Source organism: Acanthisitta chloris, unplaced genomic scaffold, assembly GCF_000695815.1.
Source record: "Acanthisitta chloris isolate BGI_N310 unplaced genomic scaffold, ASM69581v1 scaffold33177, whole genome shotgun sequence".
Lineage (NCBI taxonomy): Eukaryota > Metazoa > Chordata > Aves > Passeriformes > Acanthisittidae > Acanthisitta > Acanthisitta chloris.
The window spans coordinates 7,805-23,108 of record NW_008684875.1 but is presented as its reverse complement, the minus strand read 5'-3'; the positions used below and the strand labels follow the sequence as shown (position 1 = coordinate 23,108).

At 37.8% G+C, this 15,304-nt stretch overlaps 1 protein-coding gene across 1 annotated transcript in view; it reads right to left on the bottom strand.

The window, feature by feature from the left end:
• ZDHHC17 (zinc finger, DHHC-type containing 17) overlaps nt 1–8,015 on the bottom strand; it is a 37,408-nt gene extending 29,393 nt beyond the window's left edge. Inside the window, exons 1-2 of the mRNA XM_009079485.1 lie at nt 7,916–8,015; nt 2,292–2,414 (exon numbers count right to left, since the gene is read on the bottom strand). Of these exons, the coding sequence (XP_009077733.1) occupies nt 2,292–2,414; nt 7,916–7,956 (164 nt within the window). The 5' untranslated portion in view covers nt 7,957–8,015. The remainder of the gene's footprint in view (nt 1–2,291; nt 2,415–7,915) is intronic.
• Between the last annotated feature and the right edge of the window lie 7,289 nt (nt 8,016–15,304).

Genomic DNA, 15,304 nt, shown 5'->3' with positions numbered 1-15,304 from the left:
GCCTCCTACTGTGTGGTATTTTGTAGTTTGATTCTAAGGTGAAACAGTAATTGCTATGTACAGTAGTACAAACTGTGCTACCACAAAAGTATTTAAAAAACTGGATTCTTCTTAAATATTTAGGGGCTGTTGCATTAAATAGAATTCTGAATTACTGATAAAAATACGCTGCTAGAAGACTCATTTTTTGAGAACTTTGGCTAAATGGAAAAATAATATACAATTAAGACTTGCAGCTTGTATCATCACTGGAATGGCCCTGCCAAAGTCATTGACCAAGAGATCACAACTTATGTTACACATTTAGCAAAAGACTAAGATTTTTACATACTTCTCAACTGTTACTAATCAAAGGACAAAACCCATTTGAGTATTTTAAAAGGACTTCTATATGATGGGCTACAAATTATTTTTCCTCTCAAGAACATTTATTACTTATAATAAATACAAGCTACCTGTAGAAACAAAAGATGTTACCCATTTTTAGCTGCAAAAATTCATAATCATTTGTACTGTTTCTGTAAACTGTTCTCCTTGGTGTTGTATCTAGGACACTAAACTGGCAATATTACTTTTCCTTTGTGAAAGAAAATGCATGCTTTAAAAATAAATTAATGTTTCTAAATACAGGCCTTTGCAGAAGGCATCTAGCTTTACATTCACCACTGTATAACCTTTGAAAACTACTACCTAGCTACAGATTGCTAAGTGCTTGCATATTTCAAGTACCTTTGCCCAAAGACTTTTTACTTTCAATATACCCATGAGGTATGTATGAACACTGCTCTCCTGCCCACACAAACTGTCCCTCAAATGCTCAGCATTGATTTTCTGGCATCTCAAATTCCTCTAAGTATTGCAAGACACGGCAAAAAGGGCAACACACATAACAACTCGAAAAACATGACTCTTAAGTAACTACCTTCATTTTCTTAGTGCTTATTGATTCAAAGTGTGCAACTTCAAAACCAGCTCTTTTAGGAACCTTCAGGAACAGAGACTGAAAAATGCATTAACTGTGCATGTCCACACTAAAAACATCTAAAGAAAGTTTTTATACAGTTGCTTTAGAGCCATCAGACACAATCAAGTACTTCATCTGATTTACCGAAGTCATACAAACTGGTTTGTACGACAAACTGGATCTGCTCTGACAGGTGCAGGACAGGTCATTCCACTAGTCTCCAGCACTAAAAGGACAAAAGTTCAACATCTCTCTGCTAAAGTTAAGCTTCTGGATTTCTCAAGGAGAACAACCTAAGACTTCCTGAAGTCTTGGTTCCATGTAGGTAAAAACAAAGTAAGGAGACTATCCAACTTTGTTACACTGAAGTATCAGCTACCAAAGAAGAAATTTGAAAAATACACCGAGAAGCTATTTAGTCTCTCTTGGAAAGGAGTTCCAAAGGCAATCTTGTCTAGACAAAACGACAGCATGAAGAAATTCACAGTCAAAGCTTGGATTCATCTCTCTGATGTGACAGCCACTCATGAGGAGGTGAGCACTAAACAGATTGTCTTCATTCAAACACTGGTCCTTGCAGAAATGCAGAATATGTTCAGATTCTACTGAGCAGCAACACTGCTTACTGCTTAGTAGGTTTTATTTAGAAGAAAGAACTTGCAGTTTGACAACTGAGAAAAGACAAGGCGACAATCTCCTGCCAGATGGAGCACTGAAATAACATTTTACGTTTCCTTAAGTGTGTTCTTAGACTAAGTTGAGATTTACCACTGCATTTCAGTTTCAGTACACATAAACGGTGAGATTTTTCTGCAAAACCAGACTGAGAACTTAATCTCCTTTTCTAAGCAGATCTTGCAGGAGGAATTCTGTGCTCAGTGAGAATGCCCCTGAAAAAAGAAAGAGGTGGGCAATTCTGCTTTCAGTGAGTCATCTAAGCTTCCATTAGAACATGGCAGGTGTGCAAGCCCTGTTTAAGCAAGCTACTTACACTCCAAGCAGATCTGGTAAGAGGTCACCTTAAGAAGAAAATACTTCCACTGACCTCCACATTAGGATCAGTAAGTCTGCCAGGCATTTGAAAACTACCCCAGCTTGCATTCCATGCTTGTGGAATCAAAGTGCATGCAGTCACTGTTGCTAGAAGCAGGACATCTAGGAGAGAAATCCTTGTCTGGAGGAAGTTCAGCACAGGGGATAGCTACTCCCCCCTCCGACCCAAATCCCAAGACACAAAATTGAGATTTTAAGATACTTAAGATTATTTAACACCTTAAAAAACGAAATCAACATTTTTTATTAGTTTAAGTTCATGTGAAATACATACTTCACCAGATCTATCCTGTTGTTGATTGCAGCCCAGTGGAGTAGCGTTACGTTTTCTTTGTCTGGTTGTCGCACATCATAACCAGCTTCCACCAGTTCTCTACATCGTTCATATATTCCATACCTTGAAGAGTAAAGTAAGATCTGTCAAATCTCTTACCTTAGATAAAAATGCATTCAGCAAACACCAAACCTTTGGTTATAATACAAAATCTTCAAGAAGAGAAATGAAGAAGAAACTTTACTTTCTGTTTCTATATGATTACAGATCTCTTGCAACAAGAAGCTTCTACTGCAGCAAAGTTACATTAATCAATTCAAGATTTCACAGAAAACAGTCTCCACAGCAACCTATACTGCAGAGCAAGGCAAAACACCTATCAGTAGTATTCCAAATTTAAATAACTCTTCTCTTTCCATAGATGTTTGTTTTTCCCACCTCTTCTCCCTCTTTTCCAGCTCCTGAAGACCAAAAAAGCTTAGCAAACTGATTTGACAGTATCTTCCTAAAATTCAGATGATATTTAGTGGCAGTAAAAGCAATGCAGGAAAGCAAGTAAAGATTACATTTCCGAATCTGTACAACCAATAGGGATTTCTCAAGTCTCAAGGAGAAGACTAACATGTGGGCACGTTCTACTTTTTGCAGAAGAGACAGCCTTAGACAAGGCCCTTCTGCTCCACTTGATCAGCCTGCCTAACTGGTGCAGAGACTTTTTTACCAGGGTAGTTACCATTCTGACTTTCATATATCTGAATGAAACCTCAAACTGTCTAGCACTCTCACAATGAAACCTCAAATTACTCAAGCCAACAAAACTCAGGAATGCTTTCCAAGCCTATCACAGGTTTGAAGCACAAAAATTTGCTGGACACAATTAAAAAGAAGTACTAGACATAACAGCCTCATTAGACCATGTTGTTTTCAACTTCTTAGGCAAGCTGCACAAGAAATGAAGAAAAATGCTGGAAATTACTGTCCTACCTATTATCTTTCCAAGCATTACAAGAATCCAGAACAAAGACATGCATGCAGTACATACCAACTGGCAACATGCCTGTAAAATATTGTCCCTCAGACTGAGTGAAGAAGCAGCAGTCATGAATAATTTTGACAACAAAGCTTTGTTTTTAATCAGTTGGGGATGGAGGTGGTAGAGAGATGATGCTTCATTTACAATAACTTCAAAATATGCAACTGGCTAGACAAGATACACATACTCAGACACATATAACAAACAGGAAAACTGATAGGGTTCTAAGATAGAGTGCCTCAAGATCAGCCTATCTCCCAAGTCAAAGTCTAGGCCAGCAGTGTGGCCTGACAAATGCTTGTACAAACAATTTAACTCAGTCATACCATTCCTGACTTCCCACTGCAACCAGAAGGGCCACTGAAACAGGTCAGGACTCCTAACGGCAGGTCAGCCAAGAACAAGGAGTGAAAAGAGACAGGAGAAGAGATGGGGGAAAGAAGGCCTTCTGAAAGCAGGACAGCAAATACTGATCTTACTGCAGTACAGCATCACACCAACATACTGCAGCATATGAAGGTAACCTGGAAAGTGATTCATAGAGAATGGAAAAATAGCCTTTTGTTGACAAGCTGCTCTACTCCAGTCAGCTATGACACCCCTCCCTAGCGCAGACAAGCCTGCTGCCTTCACTTAAACTACCAAGTGAAACCATAATGTAAGAAATTATTCACCTACAGCCCCGGTGTTAGTCACCAGCTAAAAAAAATTGTATTGCCTTAGGCTGAATTTAAGTGATTCTCATCCTGCTTAAATAAGTTGTACTACACAACAAGTAGGAAGTATATTAACAAAATATTCTGAGTTACTGGAAATATACAAAGAACACAAGGATACAATAATGCTAACTTCCTGTAAAGAGTAAGAGGCAATCACGCAAAGCTTTCATGCAATGGATTAGGATTTTCCTTACATGTACTAGTTTTGGCTGGGATCAAGTTAATCTTCTTCACAGTGACTCCTATGAGGCTATGTTTAGCATTTGTGAGCAAAACAGTGTTGAATAACACACCAATATTTCCACTATTGCAAAACAGTGCTTACATAGCATCAAAGCAAAGTGTTTCTCATGCTCCTCTGGCAGCAAGGAGGCTGGGGGTGCACGAGAAGTTGGGAGGGCACACAGCTGGGACAGCTGACCCCAACTGACCAAACAGATATTCAGTGTTACATGGCACTGTGGCTCAGCAATAAAAGCTGGGGGCAGAAGAGGGGATAATTAGGAGTGAAGGTGCTTGTATTCCCAAGTAACCATTACATGTGACAGGGACAGCTGAACACTTGCCTGTCTCTGGGAATCAGTGAATGAATTACTTGTTTTGCTTTGCTTGCGTGTGCAGCTTTTGCTTTATCTGTTAGGCTTTGTCTACCTCCACCCAGTTGTTCTCACTTTTACCCTTTCGATTCATTTTGCCATCCCAGCAGAGGGGACCAAGTGAGCAGATGCATGGTGCTCAACTGCCTACAAGGGTTAAACCACTATATTGCTACTGGCAGCTAAGGTAAACTAGTTTAAGTTGATTTAAATCTTAAACCATTTATATATGGTTTAATATGAGTGTCCTATCAAGTTAACTACACACACAAAATGAACCTCCTTGAGAGCAACCCTGGAGTCCTAGCCAAGGTGTCACTGGATCATGCTGCCAAGATAGGGATAACCAAGCAGCCCTGTGATAGTGTTAGACGGGGGAGCAGGGGGTGCAGGGCCGAGGGGTGTTTGTTCCTTGGAGTATTTTGGGGAGGGAAGTGGGGTAAGAGGGGAGTGTTGGGTTATTTTACAGAAAACTGCAGAACTTGGCCCTAAGTGACATGAAAATAAAGGAGAGCTGAGGCAAGCATGTGACTCAACCCTACACCCTGTTGAGACAGAATGCTGTTGCCAGTGCCTCTTTGGAAGCCCTGATAGAATGCTCTAACTATGCTCCACTGATGTTTACAAGTACAACGCTCTAGGATTATCCCATACACTGCTATGTGCAAAGACTACTGTGTGGGTTCAGACACAACAAGGAGAAGTAGGAATGGATTCCTTCTTCAGGCTTAGTGTCATAGACTTTCCCTTCTCCCCACTGGAAGGCAAACTACAAGTCACAGGTACTTGGTACTACTTAGCCAGAAAACAAAACATGAAGTTCTGAAATACATCAGAAGAGCCTTCTCAGGAAAACAAAAGTCTTTCCAAAAGTTACACTGACAATCAGGTATATAGCAATATTTTTATTAAAGCCACCATCAGATTTTTCCTGGCAATATGCCTTGGTATCATGAACTCGGTCGTAACTGATTACGAAAGATGTAACGTACAAGGTATAATTTAATGACTCTTCAATTTCTTAAATTGTAACAGGAGGACTTAGGGATCTAGACAGACCAAATCTGCCTCTTGAAAAACATTAGGAACTTACAACAATTTGCTCCTCCTCCTGGAAACAGCAGGCTCTCTAGAATTAAATAAAACACTGAATCTGGTACAGTTACGGTTTCTTGAGCTCTGTCCTAGAAATACAGCACTGTTCTCTCACATACAACCTACAGTCTTCTTCCACCAATTTTCTGCAGCTGACCTCATCTTGCCTTCTCCAAAGGTTCATGACACACTGCTAGATGACAAAATGAGAAAGTTGCCTATTTTCAGCACTCAGCATTATCATGCTTGTAATGTTGTTATAAAGGGCTCTATGCCCTTCAAGAAAGGGGAATGGAGGGAAAGATTCAAATCCTCACAAGAGACTGATGTACAAATCTAACAAATTCACCGCATCTGAATGAGGGTGATGCTGTAAACATTGATATGGAGCATAATTAAAGAATACTCTTGGACTTCTCAGAACAAGGCAAGCTCTTCTTTTTTTCCTGAAATGTGACTGGTCCCTACAGAGCAAAAATACCATTTTAAAGTTCATTTTGCTACCACAGTCTCTAAGCTATTCGGGTAACTAACCTGCAAATTTTATGTGTCACGGCAGGTTAAAGATATTCTGAACTTCATACTTGGAAAAACAGTACCCTATTGTCTTTTGCATTTTAAATATCCAATCCACTTTCTACTCTTCTTTCTACAAACACACAGATGCTTGAAAATAGTCACTGCCAGCTTTACTGCATGATTAACATTAAATCTGGTCACAATAATAGGAAAGAACCTCTCTACAGCAAGCACATCACCATGCCAACAAAGTAGTAGGTAACCCAGGAGCTCACTCCACCTTGCTATCATTGTAACTCAAATCAAAGCTGTTTTAACTGCAAATGCAATTAATAGAAAAATGAACTTTTTCACCTTTTGAAATCTCATTCCCATGAATGACGGTGGTTAAATACTAACAAAGCCTTTAACACATTCTCAACGTTTTTTGTGTTAAACAGTAAAAGTTGGGTTTTTTCAACAGAAAAGGTGTAACTCAAGATCTGCCTAATGAGCCATTAACAGTGATGTTGAAAGACAAGAGAAGTTCAGCTCTTATATATGTTCCAAAGCCTTAAATTGTCTAGACAGTTGTGGCTATATTAATAGCATGGTTATAGTCTCACTCTTCCACGTGGACTTCAGGTACATTTCACTTGCAGCAATATAATCAAACCCCATGGGCACAAATGACCAGGCATAATGGATGTGTGCCTGTGTCAGTCTGCCCACCCTCTCATGTGAGTAGATGAAAAAAGCCAGGATTAAGTGTCACTTTGGCTGACCCTTACCAATTTGAATTATTCCATATATATGCTGGGGTTTTTTTACCAGTTACTCTATGACTGATGAGAAATAGTGATGAAAAAAGCATGTTCTCAAATGCATCCAATTTTTTTTTCCTCAGCAAGATTTAGCATATTTCACATTTTATGCTGCACTACTTCACAATGCATATGACTTCATTTTGAATGATCTCAGTGAATAAATCTAACAGAAAAGTTAATCTTGCGATAATGAAATTGTAACACTGGAGCAGAGGGAATCAATCTTCCAGAAGTCACAAAAGCACTTGTTAATATCATTAATGTTTAAAACCATGTTCATAATGATTATTTAACACACTTTCAGCAAAGCTGGAATTTGCTCAAGCTCACTACAAGCCAAAGGTGCCTATTCATTCTCAACAGAAGTGAAGATCACAATGCAAGGATTAATGTGACTCAAGATTTTGATCTTCTAGTGACAACCCATCATATACTTCTTCTATATGTGAACATGAGCTGCTTTTCCTCAGTTCATGGCTTAGAAGATTTAAAACAAAGCAGAGGCAGCAACTCTAAGTTATGTTAACACAGCACCCTTCCCAAGACATCATATAAAACATTACAACTCCTGCCTTGGATGACAGAGGTCTATTGCTGCCACCAGAAGAGATAGAAATATACACACCCAACATATCTCCCTAAAATTTTACTTTTAAATTACTTAGGATTTTTTTCTTTTAATAAGGCTCCATTCCCTTGGAACTCCAGTGAAAACACTGAATGTCACAGAGGAACAGAACCAAAGGCAAGCATGGATGATTTTCTTACCTTCCACTTAAGGCAAATAAAAGGATACATTTTAGTGTTTCTAATTAATACAGACACAGACAAATCTAACACTCAAAACCAGACTTACTGTGTGGCTTTGACTATGTCCCAAGTGCTGTAATCATCCATGTGGCTTTTCCGTCCAAGAGATTCACTATATCCATGGTTGTAATGGCTTTGAGGTTTTATTTCCTAAAAAAGACAAACTTGCCTTTAGAACACCTTCAATTAGCAAGTTTATGAGATTTTTAAAAAAGTAGTTCTATAAGCTAAACTAAAACCAGTACCCAGTTCAATGTATTACAAAGCCAACTAAACATGAGGGGGGTGCATTTCTACATTTCGGAGAGCAGACAACATATTCCCCAGTACAGATTTCAAAACAACTTGCAATAGCAAGAGTTCTGCCAAATCCTAGACTACGGTATTTTTATAGAATGTTAACAAAAAGTACAGTGATTTTCTTGGGTTGGTTTGGGGGTTTTTTTGGCTTTCTTTTACTTAGCTTTTATAAAAGCAACATAGCATTGCTTAAAAAGCTATTTGCCATAAACTGACAAAGTCTCACTCTGTTACTACAAATGGATGTTGTATTTCAAATAGCATAGTCAAATATCTTCTAGAAAATAAATAACTGGGAATGATTAATACCATTGACTAAAACTTACTGATACTTCATTGATTCTCAACTTCAGTCTGAGCTTCAGAGGTTATCTGTGTATGTTTAACCTACAGGTCTCAGAAATAAATGGCATGACTATTCCATGTTCTTCGCCAGATAGAGCTCCCTGACTTAATTCTGCTGATGAAGGGCAACACTTCAATGCTCACTGCTTCCCTTGCTGGAATCTACATTCAAACACTGTGTTGACAGATCACTAGGGCAGCAACACACCATTTTTCTTTACAAGCTGCCTGCATGTGAAAGCTCAGCAAGCTGAAACTGAGCGATGAATTCTGTACAGCTTCTGGACAATTTTCTATTTGCTACACATACCATAGCTGATTGCCTCTGTGCATCAGCCCTGCGATTCAGCACAGCTACATTGAAAAATGCGAAAACTGCAATGCATGTGAAAAAGGAAAAAAATAGTAGCAAGCTCTCTGAAAGGTCTAAAAATGCATTTCAATTGACTTCACTAAAATGTATTATTTACTTTCAGTCAGTTTTCCCCAACATATGTTTCCAGGAGCAGAACTTTATTCTGTAATCTAAACCTGGAAACACTTCTCACCTTATGAAAGACGTTTAAGTAAATTATACCTCCATTTAGTTACTGAAATAAGTGATCAGCTTTTTCATTATTATACTGATATTTAATTAATTATTTTTTTAAATAAAGATAAATGAGTTAGGACAATCACCAAATAATGCACCTAACCTTTATGAGGATTCACAGTCACAAATCCCCACCATCACCTCTCTCAAGAGGCATATGTTGCCCCGTTAGCTGAAGGGACCAAGATATATTAGGGCAGGGAGATTGGCTACTGCCCAGACGAACAGACTCACTATTTCTCATGTTCTGTCAGCTGTGCAGAAATTTCTGCAGAAGGAGCTGTTGGTCACAATGAGAAATAACATCTTACTGGGCCCAGTTGTGGTAGTCAGCCAAAGCGTTTTCTTGCTTCCTCCAACATCACTAACCAGCTCTCCACTGCCTGGATGGGAGGCTAAGTACTGAGCTTGTGTGCAGACAAGTGAACTGCCCTCTGACTCTCTTCATCTGGACATTACTCACCTTGGCTGTATAAACACAACAACTTCACTGTAACTGGCTGTTAGCAATCAAATCAGTCATTACAAATTTTCTCACTAAAGTTATTTTAAAGAGATTTCTGCTCTAAAATTATTACTTATCTCTCTATCTATCCCTTTTACTAGAGAGGTAAAAAAAAAAAAAAAGAAGATTCAAATCTGAAAACCACATTTTAAATAACTCCAGATTCCAACATCCTGAAGTTCCACTTAGGCAGTATACCAGTTATAACCACAGAGCAAACCATCAAGAAGTTATTCTAGTTACAAATCGGAAAAGTCTCAGTATTAATTTAAAAACCAAGTCAACTTCGGTTGAGCATGTTTCTATTTACTACATATACCTATTTCAGACAGGAGGGAAAAAAAAAAAATCAAATAAGAAAAATTCTAATGCATTAACTACACTTTGTAGTACTAAATTACACCAAATTAATATAACAATTCATACAGTTGGAAAACTCATGAAATATCAGACACAAAACTTCTTTAAGAAATTGAAGCATTTAGAGCTGGTTTTAAAACCCGAGCACAGTAACAGTGAACTAGTGCAGCAAAAGTCTTCATTTTCAAAATTGATTTATTCTTATTTATGACTTTTCTTCAGAAAAACAAATTTTTCCATTTTACACACTACCTAAATGATCAGCAGATTATACATTTTATTGACCACATTGTTATTCTGTGGCATTTAATTCTTCTCTCCAACCCTGAAAAATCAGCTAGTTGAACCAATTAAGCATCGCCAGCCCAGCAGGAAGGCTGCTCTGTTGCCATCTCTACAAGAGAGACAACCTAAAAATGTAACAGGGCATCTGCCATCATCCAAATTGTGTGTTACAACCACTTCTCTTACAATTCAGAAACACAGAGCCACTTTGGACTTGAAGAAGGCAACAGCTTAACCAAAGTGCAGCAACATTTACATACCAAATTGCAATTGCTCAGACCCTGAAAAACTAGAGGATAAGTAGGCCAGAACAAAAAAAATTCACTGTCCTGGAGCATCTTGATGAGGAGACAGTAGTTCAGTGTATTCCTTAGCCTTCCACAGCTACTGGTAGGGGAAAAAAGTCTCTCTTCCTATCTAGCAATTATTAAACGCAAACTGCAAAACTTTGGCTATTTTTCAGGCAGGTATTACTTTAGCAGAGAACACTATTTCTCTTACACTGCATTTTCCCCAACCACTTCAAGCATACCAACCAGGTTTCTGTTCCCTTGAGCCTGCACTAGCCAGTCAAGAGAGTATTCACAAGCAATGTAAATCTACGTAAGCCTAGAGTAATGAGGAAATCACAGCCTCATGGAACTAACATTTTCACAAAAAGGTTTAAGGGACTACAACAAAACCTTAGGTATTAACTACTGTATGCAAATTTTAAAAAGTGAGAGATGATATGTTTCCCTTAGCTCCTCCTACAGTATATCCACTACTTTTCTAAGGACTTAAAGCTAATGACAACACCTTTAACTTCAGAAAATGCGCAATTTCTAAGTTCCTTTTGTACTGATAGTGTCTCTGAACTAACAAATTTCGGAGGTTTTGGTACACATTAAAGCAAAATAGCTGAAGTGATTAAAAAATTAGATTTGAGGTGATGGCAGGTGATGCCAGACACAGCACAAGTAAGTGAAAAACAGTCTCTCTCTCTTTCCCCTAGTATATACATGAGCAGCTACAATCCATTTGTTTAATTTAAAGACTCACTTATAAACTTAAGTGAACCCTACATTTCATGATTTACTTAGAGAGTTGAGTTCACATTTTACATCTAAGAACAGCTGAAACAATTCCTAAAGTCCTGAAAGATACATGAACATCTCAGGCTCATCAAACCACAGTATCTTCTACACCTCAGTGTGAATGGTCGAGAAAAAGACTGTCTTTAGATATGCCTGAAAAGAAGATACAAACACTGCTCAGTTTGAAAGCAAATCTTTTAGGACAAATCACAGGAAAGCACACAAAATGTGAATTCTCACACAATACAGTCAGTTCTCTGCAGCCTGGACACAGATTCCCAATCTTAGACTCAAACTTTATCGCTCAGTATCGTCTACGTAACTTGACAGTTGCACGCTGGCTCACAGTAGCATGCTGCCTACTACCAGTACCATTCTACTGGACACAACTCCTAACTGGCATTACAAGGTGTCTAATTTATGGCTGTGACCCACAGAGTAAATTTTAGGTTCCTAAGTCAAAAAGCCACCAGGAATCAAGAGAAAAGAGAACCTGGATTTTGTGAATCGCAGTAATATTTGATTCACCTGGTGATAGGTGATTTGGACCAAGTCAGTGCAAACAATGTTGTTACACAATATGCTTAGCTGCAATTAATTTGTCTCAATTACAGTAAGAGTGTATTTAAACCACAAAGTTTACAAAAAGGACTCAGCAATAGGACAACCCAACATTCAAAAGCAAAAAAGCTTAGCCTGAATATGCAAGTACTTCAACTCAGTTACTTAAAAAAAATTGTAGAGACACCACAATTCCTCATATATATATATATATACACACACATATATATACACACATATATATATATATATATTCCTGTATCTGCTTGCACATAGTCACCCATTATGAGCCATGTAAAAGACATGGCTTAGAACAAAACCAAGCCAAAGCCTAAGAACTAGCAAACATTTCACCCTCTACCACATTCTTGGGCAGATTTTTTATTTTTACATGTTTAGCATAGCAATTTCAAAGACTGCTATTTAAAGGCTGGGAATATTTAACACAACCTCTTTCTTGACACAGTGTGACCAAATATAGTGGTTGCAACACCAGCACAACCATTAAACTGTGCCCTAACACATGCAGGCCTGTACCTAAGTCGGCAGCAAGACTGATTGCAGTGGTGCTACAGCAGGGGGGACTTTCAGCAGGTGCTAGTCATTATGAAGGAGCTAAACTGGAAAGAAATTCTAAGTACAACCTTCAGACAGCCTCTATATCTAAGCTTAACAGAAAATTAAAACAAAAACAGAGATTAAAAAAATAAAACCACAAAATAGCGATTACTTCCTCCAACCTGCTACACAGAAGAGAAACTCTACTTAAAATTCATACACTGATCTAGCTTACCTGCGGCCCACTATTAAAGGAACAGAAATAAGCATAAAAAAGTGAAAAATAATTATTTTAGGCATTTAAGTTCTCCCGTTAAATAATTAACCTCCTCTAAACTCATATGCCCTCATACAAATTCTAGGAAAACACTTAGAATTCTTGAAACTACCATGACTTTTCTTAAACATATGATATGACAGATTGATAATAAAGTAACAACATAACATTTTGAGCCTAGAACATATATCGTATTCACAAACGGCTTCAATGATATCCCCAAGTGTTAAAATATTTCCCTTTTATGATGAAAACATTTATTCCAGGAAAATTTAATTTTGCAATGATGATCCACTGTTAAAAAACACAAACAGCTAGTTAAAATATGAAAAACTAATTGAAACCCAACTACATTTATTTTTCACTGTTTTGCTCTTGAGTAACAATGGCTCTTTCCCAGCTGGAAGTTAGGAAAGCTAAGCTAAGCTACCTAAGGAAGGTACAGAGGGAAGAGACCTGATTTCACCCTCTTACAATAAGCAGGTTGCAAACACTAAATCTTTACTTATTTCATTCCATTTCAAGAAGCCATTTCCAAGAGTGACTTGAGGCAAAAGAGAAGTTTACCACTGCTAAAAGAGAAAGGTCATTTCTCTGCCCACTCTCCCCTGCTACTCTTGGCTCATGCTCCTGCTGCCCAACTCAAGCTACCTTCGGTACTTGGAGCTGTGGTTGCAGTGCACCCACTCAATTCATTACAGGGAGGGGAATCAACAGGAAACAAAAACACCAGCATTTTTTAGCAGGACAGCAAGTTGATTCTGTTTCTGCTGTGAAAAAGACAGGCTCCAGAGCCACTGACAGAGAGAAACCAAATAAACAAAAGGTAGCAGAAACATTTTGGCCCCTGCTAATTGTTAATTTGACTAAGTAATCATGGAACAACACACTCCAGCTTTTAAATATTCAAGGAAGCCAAGCTGACTGGTGGAAAAAAATGATGCTACTTTTAGAAACTGATAGAGTTGGTTGGCTCAGAAGGTTGCAAGAAAGACAGGCTTTGCTTATTTGTAAGAATCAAATTTAGTCCCCCAATTACTACCAAGGGTCACTTCTAGAGGAGCTTCAGTGACAGTGCCCTAACCACTCATATCCATCTGTGACTAGTTTGTCATTACTCATTAGTCACAAAATGTGCAGACTGCTCGCACAGATGCACGAGTAATGCAGTGTACAAAAAAAACCCTCGAGTAAGAATAATGATTTAAAAAAAGGTGTTTCAGAAAAATGAAACAACACAGAGAAGAAAAGGTAACCTCCTCTGGAAAACAGGACCAATGGGACAGGGAAACAGAAGATAATGCAAAATATACTTCAAAAGGAAAAAGGAAAAAGTGCAGAGAAGAATGCAAAAAAAAACAAACACGGGGTGTTAATCCTGGGAGCTGTTCTTATACCAACATTCCAAATCAGTCCTCCTCACAACTAAATGCACAAGTAGTTATGCTCATTTTGCCCTAATGCCCAAAGCTTTTAATCTTTTCCAATAAATAAAAAAAAAGCCAAAGTGAAATAAGCTTAAGAATTCTGAGAACAGCATTAAAAAGATTGAGAAGTTCTGCAAGGAAGAATAAGATGACCAAGACTGAATTATTCTGAGGTAGGAATTTCATAATTCACAACTCTACAAAGCAAGAGGATATGAACAGGACAATATGCCTGCTTGGACATAAGGAAGGGAAGAAAATACTGCTGCTTACAGCTTCTACACATGGCTCTGTAGGCATTAACAGATGGCTAGGAGTTCTTTTCCTTTCACATTATGCAATATCACTGCAAGGAAGTGATACCATGATCAAAAACAGACGCTCAAATTCTGAATGGTGACCAACATAATTGAGACTTAAAGAGAAAATACTAACAAGTTCTAAAATAAAAACACAACCTCCCATCAAATATTGCATACTACTGCCTCTGTTTATTAATGAAAACAAAATCATTTGCTTTTTAATTGATGACTACACTATTTTCATATCTGGCTGCAGTCAAAAGAACTGTAATAAAATTGGAAGTGACTGCAACTATTTCAGGGAAACTAAATAATAAAATAATCCTCATGTATGTGTGTTACATTTAACAGGGATTACTGGAAGTTAGTATTAAAGAATTCCTTCCCTCATAGTTGGTGTTCAAATTCCCTGTTCTTTATTTGCTACAATACTGTGCTTTTTAGTAACCTCTCCCAGTTTTCCTCCTACTTTTAAAAAGGTGCAAGAATCTATAGAAACTTACACATTTGCATATTATAAATGCCCACATTAGTTTATATACACCTAAGTACTAGTCCCTCATGAACTAGCATTAATAGAAAAAGCTCATAAATGAAATACAAGCAAATCAATTAATCACAAACCAAAACAAAGATACTGCTGGTATTTATTTTAACATTTTTAATGGAAGTTCCTCCTCTAATGTTTATGATAACTTTCCTGCCCTAACCCCTTCACCTAATTCTGCACCACAAAGTCACAGCAACAGAGGATGAAATGATAATATCTTAATTTTAGGGAGAATTACACTTAATTCTTAACAGGCAGTACCAAGAGTAGCTTTTCCTTCTCTAAAATTTTTCCCTA